Here is a 21,217-nt window from a genome sequence, read left to right on the forward strand (position 1 = left end):
AGGTGGATGTTTACCCGCTTTTCCTTGGCGAGGAAGGGTTTCTGAAAAGTGTCCATCTTGGGCTTGGAGGAGCGGTACAGGAGTGGGTGCTTCAGCATGTGCTGCAGGGCCTGGGCATTCTTCTGGATCCCTAGGGCAGGAAGGCAAAGTGGAGTCAAGGCGACACCCTCCTCCTCGATGCCGCCCCTGATTGCTCCATTCCGCAGTCTCATAGCAGCCCTGGGTAAAAGGATTTGAGAGGCCCCAAGTAGCAAACACTGCTCCCAGACATCTACCCAACCTGTCACAGTGCCTGAAGTTCCATCATTCATTCAGTGAATACTTGTCCCCTGTGAACACAAATCCTAATGGAAAATTAGCACTGGAGTGGGGAGAGGGAGTGACCCAATGTGACCTCATGAACCTCAGTGGGTTGCCCTACAGGAACTGTGAAACCCAAAAGAGCCCAGCTGAGTGCCAGTTCTTCTGGGAGCACAGATACTGTTAACACATCAGTCTGAAATAAGGGGCTCAGAGAGGCAGCTGCCTGCATTGTCCCAAACCAAATGGGGGCAGAGCGGGAGTTGGATGTTCATTTTGGGTCTTACCTGTGCTGGGCAGGCTCTCAGGAATGGGCCAATCTGGGTGTTTGTTTAAACCCTTCCTTAGGAGAGACCTTTCCAACCAAAGCAGCTGGGTCCAGACCAAGTGGAATCTCTGAACAATCCTTAGCTCCCCAAAAGCCAGTGAAGGCCCAGGCCAGGTCAGGGGTCCCCTTTGATAGACATTTAAGACAGGAAATGGTTGAGAAAAGAAGGCTTGGCTCTAGCCTTGGCATGGCCCTGATTGATTTTGGGCTGTAGAGAGGGTCCCTTGCTCTGGACCTAGCCTTCTTACATACCTTTTGGCTCAATGAAGTCCGGATCAGGCTCAGTTGTCAGCAGCTCCTCGTAGCCGTGGTACTTTTTGGGGATGGAGGCAGATGGGGGCTTCTTCCGAGTCCTCTTCACCTCTTTGGGTGCTGTTGATGGTCTCCTTTGGTCTTTCTCCTTCACCTCTGAGTCATCCTTCTGGATGGAGGTAGGCAGCCCACTCACCTGTGCTCAGAAGGAAAAACACATTCATTGTTAACACTTACAAGCATAACAGACTGAACTCTGTGCTGGTTCCCAGGCTGGGCCCTGGGGACACTCATTGCCCCCATTAGTTCACAGACTGGGTGAGAGGAGGCAGATGTGAAAACAATGACGATATTCTTCAATAAATACAACAACAGGAGAAAGCACAAAGGCATGGGTGAACCCAGAGGAGGCCCTAACCCAGCCTGGGGAACCAGGAAGCCTCTTGGAGGAAGTGATGCCTTCGCCTGAGCTAAATCTTGAAGAATTAGAACTATTTGGGGGCAGAGGTGGGGAGTGGAGCGGGCTGCAGGCGATGAGAAAGGCTGATGGCAAGCAACAGTCTAGGCAAAGATGCAGAGGAGTGGATGCTTCAGCATGTGCTGCAGGGCCTGGGCATTCTTCTGAGGAATGAGGAATTAAGAATTGGTAGTGCTACAGTGCAACGTGAAGAGATAGGCAGCTGGAGCAATAAGCAGGGCCCAGATCAGTTGTTGTTAGCTGTTGTCCAGTCAACTCAGACTCTTAGCAACCTTATGTGTAACAGAACAAAACGTTGCCTGGTCCTGCAGTATCTTCATGAACGTTGCTATGTTTGAGTCCATTGTTTCAGCCACTGTGTCAGTTCCTCTCACTGAGGGCCTCCCTCACCTTCACTAACCCTCCACTTTACCAACCATGACGTCCTTTTCTAGTGATCGGTCTTTCCCGATGACATGTCCAAAGTAAGCAAGTCGAAGTCTCACCATCCTTGCTTCTAAGGAACATTCTGGCTCTATTTCTCCTAAGACTGATTTGTTTGTTCTTCTGGAATTCCACACGGTATAGTCAATATTCTTTGACAACACCACAATTTGAATGGTCGATTCTTCTTCTGTCTTCCTTTTTCCCTGTCCAGCTGTTGCATGCGTATGAGATGATTAAAAAGACCATCGCTTGGGTCAGGCACACCGTAGTCATCAAAGTAACATCTTTGCTTTTTAAAACCTTAAAAGGGGTCTTTTGCAGAAGCTTTGCCCAATGCAATATGTCATTTGACTTATTACTTCCATGGACACTGATCATTGATCCAAGTAGAATGATATCTTGTCAACTTCAGTTTCTTTTTCAGTTATCATGAGGATGTTCATTGGTCCAATTGTGAGGATTTTCATTTTCTTCACATTCAGGTGTAATTCATACTGAAGGCTGTAGTCTTTGACCATCAGTAAGTACTTCAAGTCAGATCGATAAGGACCTTTAAATGCCAAGCTGAAGGTGTTTTTTTTTCTTCCAAACATCATAGTATGTAATTCATAGATGTTTCAGTGTGTCTCTAACAAATACAGAATAAAGATTCTTATTTAAAAAACAAATAAGCCATAACCACAATGGCATTGCACACTTAAAAAATAATAACAATTATACAGATGTGGTTTTTTAAGCATCAAAACGGTAAAGACAAGAAGGAAATCTCCACAAAGGTTAACAGATTCATTTGTGTAGTAAAATCGTAAGCATTATTTTGGTTTTGTTTTTGTTTGTCCATATTTTCTTTAACTTCACTGTCGTGACAAGCCACGAAGGAGGTCCAAGGAGGTGAGTGAACTAGTCTGAGTTCACATTTTTAGCCCATCCTAATGGTTTCATCCACCACCTATCTGTCAGTTTGTCATACTGTGATGGCTTGTGTGTTGCTGTAATGCTGGAAGCTCTGCCACTGGTATTTCAAATACCAGCAGGGTCACCCATGGTGGACAGGTTTCAGTGGAGCTTCCAGACTAAGACAGACTAAGAAGAAACACCTGGGGATCTGCTTCCGGAATCAGCCAGTGCAAACCTTATGGGCACGATAGAATATTATCTGATTCACTTGCTTTGGACCACCATCAGAAGGGATCAATCAGTCGCTGAAGGAAGACTTCATGTTTGGTGAAGAAGAGGGCCAGCAAGGTCAAGGGAGACCCTTGGTGACACAGATTGTCACAATAGCCACAGCAATGGACTTGAACATGCCAGCAATTGTGAGGATGACGTAGGAGAGGGCAAAGTTGTTGTTGTTGTTTTTTTTTTCTGTTGTATATAAGGTTGCCATGAGTCAGAGCAACTTGACAGCAGTTATTTATTTATCTATCTATCATCTATCCATCATCTAATGGTTTTATAAGAGACATCCATATGAAACCTGTATTTCATATAGGGATGCAGTTATATCCTTTATTAAAACTATGGCCAACTCAAGAAGAAATAGAAAGTCTGAATAGACGTATAACAAGTAAAGAGATTGTATTAGTAATTTAAAAAATTTTCTACAAAGAAAAGCCCGGGCCTAGATGGCTTCACTGGTATAGCCTACCAAATGTTTGAAGAATTAACACCAACCCTTCACAAACACTTGCCAAAAAATAGAACAGGAGGGAACACTTCCCAGCTCATTCTATACTTTTTGGTTATCATCAAAACCAGAGAAAGCCATCACAAAAAAAGAAAATTAGAGACCAATATCCTTCATGAATACAAATGCAAAAATTCTCAAAAACTAGGAAACCAAGTCCAGCAACACATAAAAAGGATTATACACCATAACCAAGTGGGATTTATCCCAGGAATGCAAGGTTGGTTTAACATATGAAAATCAATTAATGTAATACACCATATGAATAGAATAAAGGACAAAAAGCACACGATCATCTCAATGGATGCAGAAAAAGCATTTGACAAAACCCAATATCCCTTCACCATAAAACAACGTCCTCCCCATCGCCCCCTCCAACTCAACCAAGACTAGAAAGGAACTTCCTCAGCCTGATAAAAGGCATCTTCAAAAAACCACAACTAACATACTCATAATAATGAAAGACTGAAAACTTTCTTCTGAAGATCAGAAACAAGATAAGAATGTGTGTTCTCTGACATTCAACATTGTTCTAGAGGTTCTAGCTTGGGAAATTAAGAAAGAAAGAAAACAAAATATTTTTTCCCCTAATGACATGATGACTCCTAATTGACTGGATTGCTTTGGCTGCCAGGAAGCTCAGAATTGCATTTTGGCAATACACCTCTGTTACAAGAACAGCAGTGCATGGTATGAATGTTTGAGTGACAGAATTACCATTCCATATTTTCCTTTCATCCAACTTTCTCAATTGTTTACTTTTAATACTTATTTGTTTACACTCTGTTTTGTTCCCAAGAGGTTCTGAGATAGTTCATACAGGTACTTTTATACTGTATGAATTTATATATCACTGTAAATAATCTGTGAAATAAAGAGATGGATGAACAGAAAGAGTTAGACATAAATGTATAGATGGATATACGTCTTGGAAAGATCTAGCAGTGGGCAAGACTAGAGACAGGGAGATCAATGAGGGGGGCAGTACAATCATAAAGTTCAAGGGGGCCCCTGCCAACTCCTCCAGGCTTGTATTCCCCTTTTCCTACATGTCTCCCTTCTGTTCCCCTGACACTGAACCATTTGTGGCTCCTGCACACGCCATTTTAAGTTCCTTCCTCTGTACCCTGCACTTCATACTGTTTGCTCTACCCAGAAAGAGCTTGCTGCCCATGTTTTCTCCTCATTAACTCCTGCAAAGCTCGGCTCATCTGAACCTCTTCCAAGAAGCCCTCCTGGACTGGGGCAGGAGCATCCCTCCTTCCTGTAGGTTCCAAAGCCCTGGATTTTCCTCAGTCTCAGCACTGATTCCATATATTGTTCCTGCCCGTCTACATTATTAAATGGAGAGAACCTCGAGTGCAGGACCCACGTCTGATCCATCTATGTTCCCAGGTTCCAGAGGCAGCTTCAGAAGTGAGGTGACCTTAAACAGATAGGCAGAGATAGCAGCAAGCTGTCCCCAAAAGTTGGTCAGAATCACACCCCAGCCAGACCCCACATGTTGCCTGTGCCACAGAACCATGACTGTCCTCATGCGTGTGCCTTGGGTCAGTGGATCTCCTAGAAAGGACTTGCAGGCCCTGCCAGGGGCACTGCTTTCTGGTTTCTAGACCTGCCTATGCTTGCTCCCAGCCACCTATGGCAGTCCAGCCATCTAAGGGCTACCCAGAAGCCTGCAGGAGCTGGGAGAGATGGGCAGGGGCAGGTGGATCCGGGCACCTGGGTCAAGAAGATGGACTCTATGCTTCTGGTGTCCTCGTCTGATGGATGCTCTGGGCTGAGGCGGCCAGCTACATCGCTCGGGCGGGACGTGGTCTCTTCGCTATGCACGGTGGAGTCTGAGCAGATAGGAGGCAGCGGCACGAAGGTCCGGCGGGACATGGAAAGGCCCTCAAGGCCCTCGATGGGCCTCTCTGACTCCATGGAAGTGCTTTTAGCAATGGGCAACTCTTCGGTGGGCCCTGCCTCTGGCACATTCCTTGGGGGAGGCTCGACTGAGGTCACAGATGGGTACTGGAGCATCAGAGGCCGCTTCAGCACCTTTGGGATTTGGGTTTTCACCTGTCATGCGAATGAGAAAAAGGCTGGGTTGGATTTGCTCCCTAATCAGGAGTCCCTCTTCTTGGACTTCACTAGCCTAAGACCACTTGGTACAGTGATCAGAGCACTGGGTAAGGACTCATGGGGGAAGGAAGGGGAGGACATTCACACTTACTGGGCATCTACAATATACCCTGTGCATGACATATATGCTGTATTCTTTATATTCAAAACTACCTGTGAGTAATTATCCTCATTTTAAAGATGAGGAAACCAGGCTCGGAGAGGCAAAATGACTTGTCCAGGATAACAGAGTAATTCTGGCAGAGTGTGGACTATCAAATCCAGTCCTGGGCGCCAGGCCTCATTCTGCATACCTGACTGTATCACTCTGGCCTTTTGTTGAACACACTGCCCTTGACTTTCAAACTCAGGGAAGCTCCTGTATTTTCTGGAGAGTGATACTATCAGGTCCCTTTCAGGATGCAGGTCCCTGTGCCTTGTATAAAGATCCATAGGGCAAATCTCTCAGGGTTCAGAGCCAAGGAAAGAACTTCCTTCCTGCTGAACTGCTCAGTTACCTTAATTAGCAAAAGCCTGTCACCGCAATCGCCCTCCTTTGCCTCAGCTGCCAGGAGGGTCAATGCTAAGTCTGGTGTCCACATGTTCAATGTCCCTCAGCTGTCTCCCCTCCCTATTTTTACAAAATTCTTTGTCAAAAGTATTTGGTCCACTTAAATCCGTACTTTTACAGACTGTGTAGTGTAGTGGAAAGATCCAAAACAGTACAGTTAGGAAAACATGGGCTGGATACAGTTCCACCCCTTTGAGCTTCCATTTCCTCATCATGAAATGGGGCAAGAGTCCCTGTCCTGCCTAGAATGCAGAGTTCTCTCAAATGAGACAATGTGGGCAAATGTACCTAGCAAACTAAGGAGTGTGAAGGATGACGTTTATAAAATAAGTTTTTTTTAAGAAACTATTTCCTTTTTGGAAATACATTAACCTCTCAGTGTCTAGACTTGCAGCCTGAGGGACTCAGAGTCTTTTTTCGGAACCCATGACACAGGAACAAGCAGCACCATGCTTCAGTGTCCAAGACACCCAGTGCCATCACTGACCAGCTGGTGGGGAAGGGGGAACGTTTATCCCTCCCTCTCACAGATCTGTGGGTTGCCTGCTGGTGCCTTCTTCTGGATGGTGGAGTGCTAGAGGGTACTCTGTGGTCTTTCTTTATCCCACCACTCCATTCCTAGCCCACCTCCCAAGGGAAGAGTGGATAGTCTAATTGGCCAGACATTGATAGTGACTGGGCCCTGTTTCAGTGGTGTGCTGCGTTACTGGGCATCAGAAGCAGGCCGTTTCATCTTCCATTTGTGTTCTCAGAAGCAAAAGGCTCACACAGCTTCTTGGCTGCATGTCAGGTGGCTTTGAACCTGCTCTGGAAGGTTCTCCATTTTCCCCTGTTCTGTCCATGCCTACTTATGAGGGAGGGCATGCACCCTTCGTCCACGTAACTGACTGAGAAGTGCAGGAGTCTGTTCTGCATATCTAACCCCATCTCTGTCAGCACACTGGGGACATGTAGGCCTCAGGTTCTGGCAATGGGGTAGGTAGGCATCACCAGTGTGACTTCAGACCTGAGCCACATCCTCTAGTCTACCCTGCATTGGGAGTTAGCAGGTGCTTGCCCAGATTAACAAAGCAGTGATTTGTTTCTCATTTGGCTATTGCTACTTGTGCTTATTCTCTATTAGTCAGAACTTAGAGGGGAAGAGGGGCGAGGAGCACCCTAGACCCCATTACTAACTTTTCACTAGTCAGTTCACCTCTCTGAGCCTGTTTCCTCATCTGTACAGTGCCTACCTCACAGAGTTTGAGAATTATGAGACAGCATACATGTAAGTGCTCAGCAAAGACCGGGCACGGATGTTCTGTAAAGGGGAACATACAGTAAATGTACTCAGCGTCTGGCTCACTCTGATTCAGCCACCTCCCCAGGTAGCTGATGGGAAGGGAGGTAGTAGGATCTTTACAGGGATGAAAGACAAGGGGGAAGATGATGGAAACCCTTTGAATTATTTCTATTTCTGGTTTTAAATGCTTGCTCTGATCCTCTGAGGGCTCCAGACAAAGAGTTCCAGGTAAGAGCTTCGCTGGACAGAGGCGAGCTGTGGAGGGAGTGGTAAAGGAAAAACTGTATTTGACTTCTGGGATCAGTAACAGTCCAGCTTCTGACTGCAGGAAGACTAAAGTTCAGGAGGGGGAAGCATTCCATAGGAGTTTCTGATATTCTCCAGATGGGAGAGGGATTTGACTTACATTATGGCATCCCAAAAGGCAAGTCTAAGACCACTGGCTGGGAGAGTTAGAGAGAAAGCAGATTTCTTTCAGCATGAGGAAGCACTTCCTTAAGATTCAGTCTAGCCCTAGTGTAGCACTCATGATCACCATAGATAATTATGACTTACACTGGCCCGGGGATTTGGGCTTTATGATGTATTTTCACATCTGTTGTTTCATCCAGTCCTCTCAGCAGCTCTGAGAGGTGGTGGAGGTGAGAAAACTGACGCTCAGAGAGGCAAAGCTCTTGCCCAAGGTGAGGCAGCTATGGAAGGTGACAGAGCCAAGCTCGTAGCTGGGTCCTCTGACTTCAAGGTTGGTGCTCTCCCCACATCTCCTTCTCTGGGCCTCAGTTTTTCTATAAAATTAGGGGGCCAGACTCAGTGACCTCCAAGACTCCTCCCTACTTTGCTTTTGGGGTCTCTGACTGATTGTCCTGTCCCTCCTTGGGTATATCTGTATCTAACAGAACAAGGAGAGAAGACAATATGAACATAATGAAAGGCTTCCAGGTACTGTGGGCTTGAGTAGCTCTGTTTCCAGGTCAATCTGCACACATCAAAATAGGCTCCACTCCATCTGAGGTTGGGGTCTTCTGCCTAAAGTCTTTACCTTCCGTGTGTCCTTCCGAGGCATCAAAATACGTGGGTGCTTAGCCTTAACTATCTTCCTTCGAATTAAGTGGATCCCCAGTCGCTCCTGGAGGAAACTCTTTAGCAGTGGAGGGACCCCTAGTGCCATGATGAAAAAATGATAAGATTAATCTTAACCAACGTTTACTGGGGGACTAACATGTGCCAGGTACTGCTCAAATTACTTTCCATGTATTAATGTAATTTATTCTCATGTCAACCCTACGAGCTATGTACCTATTTATCCTCATCTGGTAGATGAGGCAACTGAGGCACAGAGAGGTTAAGGAATTTGCCCAAGGTGACAATGATGGTGTAGAACAAGGATGAGAACTCCACTGGCATCGCTTCGGAGCCCAGGACTCTGCCATGCCTCCAGCTGCGGCACCCTGCACAGCAGTCCCCGCTGCTGATGTAGCAGCCACCGCAGTCAGTGTGCTTGGGAAGGGGAGGACCTGAGCGGGCCCTGCACTCCTCCCGACCTGGGAAACGGAGGAGGAGGCCACAACAGGCCTGTTGTACAGGGCAGAGTATAGCTTAAAGAGCTCACACAGGATCTAGATAATTCTGTATTCCATTCCCAGCTCTGCCTCTTTCATGCTGTATGACCATGGGCAGATTGTAAACCTCTCTGAGCCTCAGTTTCCTCACTGTAAAATGGGGGCAATAATGCCTGCCTTATAGTTGCTGTCAGGATGTGCAGAGCAGCTACTCAGCAGTGCCTGCTGTCTTCTCCCATTTTCCAGTGTACCGTGAGCCTCCTCCACCCATTAGGCAGGGAAAAGCCAGAGCATGGCACCAATGATGTGGGGCTGGGGGTGCCCACACTGCTCCTTGGGCACTGGGGTGGGTGGGACCAGGTTTGTGACCACTGTACCTCGTGTGTGCGCCACCAGAGGGTTGTTATGAAAGATGAGCTCGCAGAGAGATGGGAAGAGAGCTACCGGCAGCAGAGCATCCTCCCTCGCGATCTGCCACAAATGCAGGGGAGAGTTTTGGGTCAGCGCTGCCCCCCACCTCTGCCAGGTGTCTCCAGGCCCCACAATGCAGGGCTCTATACTTGCTAGGATCGGGGTGGCTGGGGAACAGATGCTGCTGTAGATGGGCTCATTGCTAAGCTGTGCTTTATCCCTGATCACACCCAGAATACCTTGCCCCTCCTGTCTGAAATTCCACCACCACTGGTTCATGTTTGAAAGTTAAGAACTCTTCTCCCTTCTTCACACTGGGTATGTAGCTGACACCAACTACTGGGGATGTTGATGACAAAATAATAAGAACAAGCACTCACATAGCACTTTTCTCACAAGGGGTCTGGAAATCTGGCTGGGCACTGACTTTGACTTCAGGTTGCAATCTGTGTGATGTTTGCTTCACCTTCCTCAATTCAAGCTACTACACACCCCCTCAGTCTGTCAACAGAACTGCTGATGGTCCCCTTCATTGAGGCCTGTCCTGGGCACTGATCAGGGGAGGGACAGGAGGTTAGCGGGACCCACCCATCAAAGGGATAATCAGAGCCAGTGCTAAGGGAGACCTCATGGCTGTTTGGGGCCTAGAGGCTGCTCCACTCTGTGAAGCCAGCCTGCAGGGGGTGGCCGGGTTGGCCAAGCCAGCCTCTGAAGGGCAAAAAAATATACAATCCTTATTGAGCGGAGTGGCTGGAACATCTAGGGACTACCTTGGGGAAGGTATCTATTAGCAAGGGAATAGTATCAGAGCCATCTGAGGGGCTATGAGTGGGACAATGGTCTTTCAGACCCCTGGGCACACTGAGGGGTACTGGGTCAGATGCAGGCCATGGAAGGCTCTCTCAAGGGCTGGAAGAGGTAGGGCACTTCAGTTTGCCTTTGCCTGGAGCTGCACTGCTATTATACATTCTCTTTCAGTTTTGTTCATTAAGTAAGTATTTATTGAGAGCCTACACGTGCCAAGTACAGTGTTGGGAATGTGCAAAACAGATATTATTCCTGCCCTCAAGGAGAACTGCCCAGTGGGAAACAGGCACTGAAGAAAAAGTAACACACAGGAGGGTAGATTTACAATTGTGGTAAGTACCATGAAACAAAAGTGCACAAAGAACTAGGGTGACTAGACCTAGTGAAGGAGGTAAGCAGAGGTGTGAGTCCCTGAGATCTGAAAGATGGGTAGGAGGTAATAGTGAATGTGCAGGGGGTGGAGTCTGTGTCAGAGCCAGCTGGTATCTATTAAACCATTTCCTCCACCTTCTGGGCACACAGCCAGACTCTTGTCTCCTAGCCTCCCTGGCAGCTAGGTGTCATGTGACTCAATTCTAGCCAATGCAATGTGGATAGAAGTGATAAATGCCACTTCCAGGCATAGCCCCTTCAAAACTTCCCACAGGATCGTCTACATGTCTCACGACCCTCCTGCAGCCTGACCATCTAGCCACCAGATGTACGGATCCAATAAAGTACTCTAAGACCCTAAGGGATGGCAGAGCCACAAGCTACAGGGGACCTGGGCCTCTGAATAGTCATGTGGAAGGCCACTGCCAACCAGGAATATCCACACTGGACTTTGTAAGAGCAAGAAATAAACTTCTATTATGTTAAGTGATATTTTTAAGTTTATTGCAGCAGCTAGTATTAACTAATGTAGAGAGGGAAAAGCGTTTCATGCGAAGAGAATAATGTGTGAAAGATCCCATGGAAAAAAGGAGAAAAGCCTGTTGAAGGAACTGAAAGAAGGACAGGGTAACTAAAAGCAGATAGAAAGGGGGTGCAAGGTACCTAGAAAGAGGCTGGAGATGCAAGTGGGGTCAGACTAAAACTTGTTAAAGATTTTGGTCCTTAGGGAACCCATTAGATGGATTTTAGAGATGTGAGACATAAATTTGACAAGACTTGGTAATGAATTAGATAAGGGGTTGGTGGTGGTGTAAATGAGAGAAGCATCAAGGATGACAACCAGGTTTTGGCTTGAATAAAACAAGATGATGATGGAGCTATTCACTATGACAGGGAACAGTGGAAGAGCATCAGATTTGAAGGTAAACATTATTAATTCACTTTGGATATGTGCCCTTTGGAGGTACCTTTGTTACCTCCACGTAGATGTGCCAAGTAGGCAATGGATCCGCTGGTCTGAAGTACAGGAGATGTCTGCATTGAAGTTATAAACTTGTGAGTCACTATTCATGGGCCAGTGAGTATCTAGAGCCATCCCTAGGGTGAGGTTACAAAGAGGAGGAAAGGAACTAGGAGTGGACCTTGAGGGACCCTAACATTTGATGGCTAGATCAGGGGCTGGCAAACTTTTTCTGTTAAGGACCAGACAATAAATGTTTTAGGCTTTGTGGGCCATACGGTCTCTGTTGTAATGACTTGATTTTGCTATTGAAGCACAAAAAATCTTGGACATCTTAAAGATGACACCAAAAGCACAAAGTGGTGTGTTAATAGACCTCTAGATCAATGGAACAGAATACAGAGTAAATGATGGTATGGAATGGTAAATTGATTTCTTTTTTTTTACAAAGATGCCAAGGCAATTCAATGGAGAAAAGGAAGTCTCTTTAACTAATGGTACTGGAACAAATGGATATCCACAGAGAAAAAAAAATGAATATTGAATCTTCAAATCACATATAAAAAATAACTTCAAATTTATCATAGACCTGATTTTAAAAGCTAAAATTATAAAACTTCTAGGAAAAAGTCTTTGTGCCCTTTGGTAGGCAAATTCTTCTCAGGATGCAAAAAGCAGTAACCATAAAAAAATTGATAAATTGGACTTTATCAAGATTTAAAAAATTCTTTTGAAAGAAGATGGAAAGGCAAGCCACGAAATGAAGAAAATATTCGTAATACAAGTAGCTGACAAAGGACCTGTATCCAGAATATATAAAGAACTCTACTACCTCAATAAGCAAATAACCCAATAAACAATAGGCAAACATTTTAAATAGATACTTCATAAAAGAAAATATATGAGTCACCAATAAGCAGGTGATAAGATACTCAACATCAAATTTAAAACCACAAGATATCCATTCAAATGGGTAAAATTGAAAAGATTGGTAACACCCAGCATTGGCCAGGATGTTGAGTAACTGGAATTTCCATATGTGGCTGGTGGGAATGTAAAGTAGTACAACACACTGGAATACAATTAGGCAGTTTTTTTGCCTTTCTTTTTTTTTTTAAGTTAAATATACGGCTATGTACCACTCAGCAATTACACTCCCAAGTGTTTACCCAAGAGAAATGAAAACATATGTCTACCGAGGACTTATCCTTAAAGGATCATCGCAACTTTATTCATAATGGCCCAAAATAGAAATACTTAAATGTCCCTTAAGGAATCAGTGCATAAAGAAGTTTTGGAATCCCATTTTAACATTCTTTTACAACTGTACCAACTGCTTGCCTTAGCTGCACCAACTGCTTGCCTTAGAAGGAATGTAAGCAAAGTATTTTAAAAATTTCCTGCATTTCAGACTTGAGTAGGCTCATTTAGTGGGGCTGACAGAAAATTAAACAGGACACGGATATTAGAAAAATATAGGAAAAACACTTGGCCCTCACCGTTAAAATGTCCCATGGACTTTACATTTGCGGCTCTCTGGGGCTAGAACACTATTTCTCACTTCACCCTATACCCTCATCCTTCACCTGGCTAAACTCATTGATTCAGATCTCAAACACCACTTCCTTGAGAACCTTCCCTGATCCCCAGTATGAGGTTAGACTCCCTGACATGTACACCATAGCACTGTGTATTTCTTCACAGCACGCTAATACTGTGATTACTTGTCTAGAATCAGTCTTCCCTATAGGCTATAAGCACCACAACGGCACAGGCCAAATCTCTTTCTATAATTGTATGCCCAGTGCCTCCTGGCAACAGTAAGTGCTAAACAAATATCTGTGACTGAATGGGTGGACGCCTGCCTCGGCCTGCACTCCCTTCGCTCCCCCTTCCCCAGATTACCTGAGCCCACATGCCTGTTAATTGGGAATGGAAGGGTTGGCCTTCAGACTATAGCAGCCTGTACCCCACCCTCCCATCTGTGCCCCTGAGGAAATAGGTAGAGAAGAAGTGATTTACCTTGTTGTAGGCCAAGCTAAGGTACCTCAGCTCTGGGAAGGGTGGAGCCAGTGTCTGGTTCCTGGCCTTCAGTGACTTCACAGGAAGAATCTCGAATATGGGAGGAAGTGTACATACTTTGGTTATCTTGGGAGAAACAAAAAAAAGTCAAAGTGCTCTCATGATGAAGAAGTTGAGGCTCCAAGGGCCAACAGACCCTTCCTACGGAATTTGGTGGACAGAATGTCTGTTCTAGAAAGACTTGGCCAAAAGACATCTAGGGTCATAAGGAGAGATGTTGCCAAGGGTCCAGGGTCTGGTTCCAAGTTCTCTGAGGTCACATGGGGAGTTAATTTTCCTACAACCAAAGTTCTCTGAGGTCACAGGACAAGACAGTAATGGCGGCTAGGTAGTTCTTTGCCTCAGAGGTTCTTTACTCCCACCTCTCATACTCTGTCCTAGAACAGCTTATCATGAATTGGCCCTTCTACACAGTTGGGCTAAAATTTCTTCGGAAGGCAAGGGGCAGCTGCTTGCAAGGGCAGGGGGATTTTCCTAGTGGGGAGAGCTCTGATGGGCTAGCCTACGTCTATCTACAGTGGAGGCTCTTCATTCAAGGATGAAACAACAGCTAAGTCCTAAATGACTTCAGCCAGGCCTGGGGCTTGGATGTGGCACAGTACATCGGGTCATGTGTGGAGTCGGGGTCTCTCTGTACAACCCAGATTGCCTCAGGGTCAACATGTCTGATCGAGCAGAAAGTGGAAATTGCTGCATTAACTATATCTTAGCTCAGTTTACTCACTGATTTCTTAAGTTTAGCTGAGACCAAAGGAAATTGCAGGGTAGATATTGGGTTAACGATTGGCTTCAGATGAACTAGATTCTGTTCCTAGCTCTATTAATTACTGTGTGAATTTGAGCAAGTCACTTAAATTTCATCTGTTCATTCAATGAACACTTGCCGAGCACCTACTTTGGATCAAGTATTTTGTGCCCTCCTGGAGTTCAGCCAGTAAAGCCACCACGTGGGACAGGTCAGGAATGGGTGAGCGTAAAACACAAGGACCTGAGTGATGGTATTTGGGAACTTATAGAACTCTTCTCTCTAGGCGATCTGAATGCAATCTCCAAGAGGCCAGAGTGAAATGTAGTGGCAGTCTGGCAAGGCACTCTCCTCAACTGTGCAATTCCCTACCTAGAGCAAGGCTCTGTGAGCTGAAGTGGGCAAGTCAGACTAAAGCACAGAAAAGAGAAAGCCAGAGCGTCAAGCTGGAGGGTGTCTAGTACTGACCTGAGGGAAGGCTGGTCCTGCTGAGGGCAGAGACGGCCCTGTCTTAAAGAGAGATGCATCTGGCTTTCACAGAGAGAGGCCACTACATGTCTCAGGCATCCAGCTAACTCCCTAGATTCTGAGATGTTAGACAGCTGGGATCTGAGCACTGAGCAACCTACCAATTAACTCTTCTGTGGTAGATTGTTTAATGGCTACAAATTCCTCCTATCCCAGTATGCATGCTCTACTGCAGTATGACCTTGCTCATCTCCCATTCAGGGTGGAGTCTGTATCTCTACCCCCTTGAAGCTACACTTATGACTTTCTTTGACCAACAGAATGTGGCAGAAGTGACACTGAATTTCAGTGTCTTGCAATTCACTCTTGCTCTCTTGGAACCCTGATGCTGCCATCCTGTTAAGAAGTTCAAGATGGAAAGACCACATAGAAGGAGATGCAAAGATGTGCCAGTGGTCCACCTGAGCCCTTCCCCCACCCAAACCTGAGCAGCTGGTGGATTCGAACCACTGACCTTTTGGTTAGCAGCCAAGTGTTCTAACCATTGTGCCACCAGGGCTCCTTACAGAACCACCTAGCCAGCCCAAATAATGTGAGAAACGCTAAATTGTTATTGTTTGAAGTCATTAAGTATTGGGTTGGCTTGTTATACAGCAGTAGTTGACTGATACAATTTCTTACATAGTTGTATCTGCGGGTGGGGACGTACTGAGCTGCCTCTCAAGGATGCAGGCTAGCTAAATGTGTAGTTACACTTCTTATTGTAAATGAATAAATCAATATTTATGTGCATCAGTCACTGTGAGCTTGGTTAGTGAGCATCTACCCTGAGCACCCAAAAAGAAAAATCCATCTGAGATTTTCTCAAAATGAGAGAAAAATCAATATTCTGTACAGATGAAAATCAAGTGTCTAAACTTGAAATACTAAGGGTTAGGCCCTGGAGAGTAGTGCATCTGGCAAGCATCACTCCAGCTTTTGAGCCTCTTGTCAGGGGCAGATAAGCTTCATCCTGGTGGCGGCCCCACCTCATTGCCAGCTCTATCACTGGAGGTGAAACGATTATTCCAGAACAGTGCCTGTGAACAATGGAAGCAGCCTGTGGGCTGTGTGAGGGCAGGGGCGTGGCTGCCTAGTTCATGGCTGTACCTCCAGTGGCCAGCACAGTGGCTGGCACATGGGAGGTGCCCCAGTGAATGGCTTTCCTCAGTGTGATATACAGCAAGGCTCCTCATGGCTCCATGAACTTATTTACATTTATTTACACTAATGGTCTAACTTAAGGACACAAATATAAAGTAGGCAGTTCCTACCTGTGAGGTTGAAAATGCAGGGTAGGATGAGAACACAACCTCTGAAACAAAAGAGAAACAGAGCGGAGGTGGTAAGAGCTCTGATGGGCCCCCAGGGAGGCCAGAGTCTGGGTCGGCCACCCAGCATGCACAGCAGGATGCCTTAGAGGGGGTCTGACTTCCCGGCTCCAGCGCAAACTAGAAGATGAGCTGGCTGTGACATCTGTCAGGTAATAATTCCCTCTGCACTCAGAATAAAACCCTACCTCCTTAGCCAGGCCTAGAGGTCCTGCGTGACCTGGCCCGACTACCTCCCCAGTCTCGCCTCATGCCCCCTCCCGCTCACTCACTATATCCCAGCCACATTGACCGTCTTTCTGACTTTGCAATATGCAAGCTCTTTCTAGTCTCACAACTATTCGGCTGTTAGTATTGATCAGAAGAGAAATCAACTCTCTTAGAAGAGAGAAATGTATATAAAAGCTATTCTGTGAGAGGATTTGAAAATACTACTTGTTGTCTTATTACATACAGAATGTGTGAAGTCAGTGAAATCAGGAGAGATACCAATGGCAGCCAGCACAGTAAGAGGAGGCTGCCGCGTGATTATGTTCTTGGAACCATAAAAGATGAGCCGATAAACAGTTGAATTCAACCAAATAAAGCAGAGCATCTGTGGGGACTGAGTCCTGTGCCGGTACCACTCACTGTTGCCCTGGTTATGGGACCCTTTCCACATGTTACTGATGGCATAGTCAGAAAAGTCACATGAAAATGAAGGAAACAGTACTAGGCAGAGGAACAACACGTGGTCTAAATAACTCCTCCCACAGTGTGGAAGGGGTTTGGGAGAGGTTTGTGCAATGACGAAGTAGGAGTTCACAGGGGGATGGGCTGTGGCTGCAGGCGTGGGTGCTAAGCACTGATCCTCTGGGGACAGAAAGTGCCCACACCTAGAGAGACAAGCAATGGCACACTCTGCCTGAATACGTGCCCCGCCCCCGCCCCCCCATTACAGGAAGCAAACTCCAGAAAGCAGAACCTACAGTCCAAGGTTCTGACTGGGGATTCTTAAACAAAAAGATGAACAGACAACCAAGAATCTACTCATCTTTGAGGAAAACTAACAATATGGAAAAAAAAGTCATGAAATATTAAAAAAAAAAAAAAAGTAGGACCTGAAAACAAAACAGAATAGGGTTTATTTAGCAAATAGAATAAAACTTTAAAATAGAATGATTAGTATCCTCTGAGGAATTTAAAAGGCTAGTTCCTTTCTGAAACAAAACCAGGTTTATGAAAGAGAAACTACTAGAAATTTTGTAACTTTAATATATGATGACCAAAATGACAGACTTACTAGATGTACTGGATAGAAGAACAGGCACAGTTGAAGAGCTAATTGATAAAATGGAAGGAAGACTCAGTTGAGAGACTCTCTCAGAATGCTGTGTAAAAGGCAAAGACCTACAAAGTATGACACGAAAGAGGAAATGAGGATAGATCCTAAAACTTTTGCCATCTGACGGGGTTTCAAAAGAAAACTGCACAGAATGGAAAGGAAGAAATAAAATTTCTCCAAGCTGAACATACGTTTGTATTTTACGATCCAGCAATTCCACTCCTGGGTACAAAACAGAAACGAGTGTTAATGTCCACCAAAAAGTATACAAAAGAATCTTCATAACGGCTTTATCCAGAAGAGCCTAAAACTAGAAACTACCAAACTGTCTATCAACAGAAGAAAGGGTAAATAAATTATGGTATGAGTGTAATGAATAAGAGCAATGACAAAGAGTGAACTACTGATAAATGCAACAACACGAGTGAATCTCACAGATACAATGTTGGGTGAAGTAAATCGAACACAAAAGAACACATGCTGTATGATTCCATACTCATGAATTTCAAATCAGGCAAAACTAACCTATGATGGTAGAGGTCAGAATAGTGGTTATTCTGGGAGGAGGTGCTGATTGCGAGGGTACCATATGGGCTGCTAGCACTGTTCTATAGCGTAATGGACACTCTAGACAAGATTTCTGTACTTTATTCTATGTGAGTTATTTACCAATTTAAAGTAAATATAAAAAGCAAAACAGCATGGTGGTGGCAGTAGATCAATGGAAGACAGTATATAATCCAGAAATATACTCAGATATTAAAGGGATTTTGGTTTATAATAAAGGAAGCATTTCTTTCTTTTTCTATTTCTGAATGTTGCCATCTGGATGCGATTCTTGGAACTGTGGCAGCCATCCTGAGACCCCAGTGGGATCCAGCCTAAAAGGATAAGGGAGCAGGCTAAGGAAGGCAGAGAAGAGGATGGGAGGAATCTGAGTCCCTCGATGACACTGATGCACCATCCCTGGAAAGCTTCTAAAAAAAAGGTTTTTAAACCACTTTTAGTTGGATTTCAAAAGCATCTTAACTGACAGAACCAGTTAGGAAGGCACTGAAATAGTTCTTGTGAGACCTCCAACTCCCCAGGCCCAGCTGCTTAAATGCAGCAGCTCCCCAGGGAGCCACAGATTTTCAGAATAAACTCTCTGAAGTTTGTTCCCACCCTGGGGCTAGAGTCTCTGGAACAAGGGGCATCACGCACCTGTCCGGTCCACATCCTTTTTCATGGGCAGCACAGTATAGTCCGGTTGCTTGTCTGAGGCCTCATACACCCACGACTTGGGCTGTGGCATGGACTGGTGCTCTTTCCGGGGACTCCCCCTGCCTCCAGCCCAGTCCCCTGAGCCTTCACGTAGGTGAACCTGCTGTAGGTACGGGATCCGGAAAATCCTGTTTTGATCCAGGCTTAACTTCTTCAGTCTTCAGTTAAGGAAAGTGAATACAGAATCAAAGCAATAATGATATCTCAGGGACATATACCCAGCAACTTCGGGGAAAGAACATGGAATCAGGCTTGGACACTTCCTCCTCTCGTGTGACCTTGAGCCAGTGACTTATCCTCTCTGGGGATCAAATCCCCATCTCTAAAATAAGGATGATAATATCAACTTCTCAAGGTTCTTGTGAAGATTAAATGAGATAATATATACAGGGCCTGGCACAAAGTACTGTCTAGTGTATCATAGCTGAGTCCATAGTAAAATTTTCAGGGATCTAAAGCTTAACTATTTAAATGCCTTCATTTTCTTTACTTCAACCAAATAGAGCTCTTTTTAAAAGGTTTTTAATGCTTCCTCATGTGGACAGTGGTTAAACTTCTTTCAGGTTCTGTTTTTTTCCCGTCTCTTCTCTCAGGGGAAACCCTGGTGGCATAGTGGTTAAGTACTATGGCTGCTAACCAAAAGGTTGGCAGTTCGAATCTGTCAGGCACTCCTTGGAAGCTCTGTGGGGCAGTTCCACTCTATCCTATAGGGTCGCTATGAATCGGAATCGACTCGACAGCAGTGGGTTTGGGTTTTTTGGTTTCTTCTCTCAGGGTCAGGATCCTGTCTCCAGTTGTACCTCTTCCTACCCTCCTTTCTCTTTCTGCTTCTAACCCAGTCACACGATCAGAGATGTCCTTTTATGAACAAGCTAAAGCTCAGAGAGGAGAAGTGACCTGCCCATGGCCACAAAGCAGGGATAAGTGGTGGAGCTGGGGTTTGAACCCAGGCTTTTTGGCTTCTAGAGCAGCACTCAGGGTGTGAGCAAGGCTGGGGGTTACAGAGGGCCCTGCAGAGGGGCTTGTGGCTTTACCTCCTGAGTCCGGCCAGGCTGGCAAAGCAATTGGGGTTGGAGAGTTTGTTATCATCCAGCATCAGTGTCTCCAGCGCTGGGAACCTCAGGATATACCTCTTGCTCGTCAGTGTTGTTATGGATGCCTCCCTGTGAGCGCAAAGATCTTGGGTAATGAGCAAGGGCAGAGGACAAGCTCCACTCTCCCCAGGAAGAAACGGAGGATAGGGAATCAATCATGAAGCCTAATCAACTTGGGATCTTCTCTAGTGCTCAAGGCAGGGGCCTTTAGAAAGGGAACAGAAGGTGTAACTCCCTCCCTGACTGGCTCTGTCCTCAACCCCCCCACTCATAATACATAGCTTTCTGTACCAGTGTCCTTTCTTGTCTGTGTAATGTGCAGATTGGGGGAATTTATCTCAGACTGAGCCCTAACAGTGCCTGCTGTTAGAATTTAGATGGAGATGGGCCACAGGGATCTATTTGCATGGATAGGTCTACAGAGGGGAGAGGAGGCAAAGAAGAAGTTTTATGGATGTATCTGGGAGAGAAATAGATGAAGAGAATAGAAATGTATGTTTCAGGTAGTGACTCCAGCTGCAGTCCCAGGTACATAAGTCTGAAGCCGCACATGGAGAAAAACTGCATGCACAAGCTGATTGGACAGGGACAAGAGGTGAAGCACTGGCAGTGCTCATGGCAAATACCAGGTTGAGTAAGGCATGACGGAGTTGGGAAGGAGCGTTCTGCAGGTAGAATACCGCACAGTTTTGGCTCAGGGCAGACTCCTGGGTATGCCCTGTCATCCCAAGGAATGGTAACCAGGGCAGCACCAGGAGACAGAGCCCTTGACACGGACCACAGCTTTGCCACCATGTGCGGTAGGGAAGGGTGGATTAAGGACCATCCCTGACAGCAGTGAAGCTCTCCTCTAAGGTGACTCCATAAAATGCACACATCAGTGGGGGGTTGAGAAGCCTCTTCCTAAGCTCAAACTCTCTGAGGATCCCCAGAAACACCTGAGAGTGGAATTTAAGGAGTTGAAGTCGTGAATTACACAGGTGGGGCAGGAGGTGGAAGCATTTTAGTTACTGCCATTCATGCGACCTCATTTGTGGCTCCAGGTAGATGAGATCTATTTAACAACACGCAGGCAGATGACTCAAATCACGTTTTCATTCCTCCCTCAACATTTCACATTTCATCTCCTCCACGCACCAAAATGAACACACACAGACATACAGCACAAATACACGCACACATATATAAACCACAAACACATATACAAGGAGAGGAAGGGAAACATGTCTTAAGCACCTATTGTATTCCTGGCATTGTGTTAGGTGTTTTATGTATGTCATCTCAGAAAGGCACCGAGAAGGAGAGGTATTATCTTTATTTTCGCAGATGGG

At 45.7% G+C, this 21,217-nt stretch overlaps 1 protein-coding gene across 3 annotated transcripts in view; it reads right to left on the minus strand.

Moving 5' to 3' along the window:
- The window catches only part of XRRA1 (X-ray radiation resistance associated 1), a 58,992-nt gene that overhangs the window by 937 nt on the left and 36,838 nt on the right, over positions 1 to 21,217 (minus strand). For 2 of the 3 annotated variants that reach the window (XM_023538942.2, XM_010599580.3), the window contains 9 exons: positions 19,827 to 19,955; positions 18,733 to 18,950; positions 16,149 to 16,189; positions 13,563 to 13,688; positions 9,367 to 9,460; positions 8,470 to 8,588; positions 5,194 to 5,535; positions 881 to 1,076; positions 15 to 130 (listed from right to left, as the gene is read on the minus strand). In XM_023538942.2, coding sequence (XP_023394710.1) covers positions 15 to 130; positions 881 to 1,076; positions 5,194 to 5,535; positions 8,470 to 8,588; positions 9,367 to 9,460; positions 13,563 to 13,688; positions 16,149 to 16,189; positions 18,733 to 18,950; positions 19,827 to 19,955 — 1,381 coding nt within the window. The remainder of the gene's footprint in view (positions 1 to 14; positions 131 to 880; positions 1,077 to 5,193; positions 5,536 to 8,469; positions 8,589 to 9,366; positions 9,461 to 13,562; positions 13,689 to 16,148; positions 16,190 to 18,732; positions 18,951 to 19,826; positions 19,956 to 21,217) is intronic. The other variant, XM_023538943.2, reaches the window with a different exon arrangement.

Source organism: Loxodonta africana, chromosome 7 (assembly GCF_030014295.1).
Source record: "Loxodonta africana isolate mLoxAfr1 chromosome 7, mLoxAfr1.hap2, whole genome shotgun sequence".
NCBI classification, from domain to species: domain Eukaryota; kingdom Metazoa; phylum Chordata; class Mammalia; order Proboscidea; family Elephantidae; genus Loxodonta; species Loxodonta africana.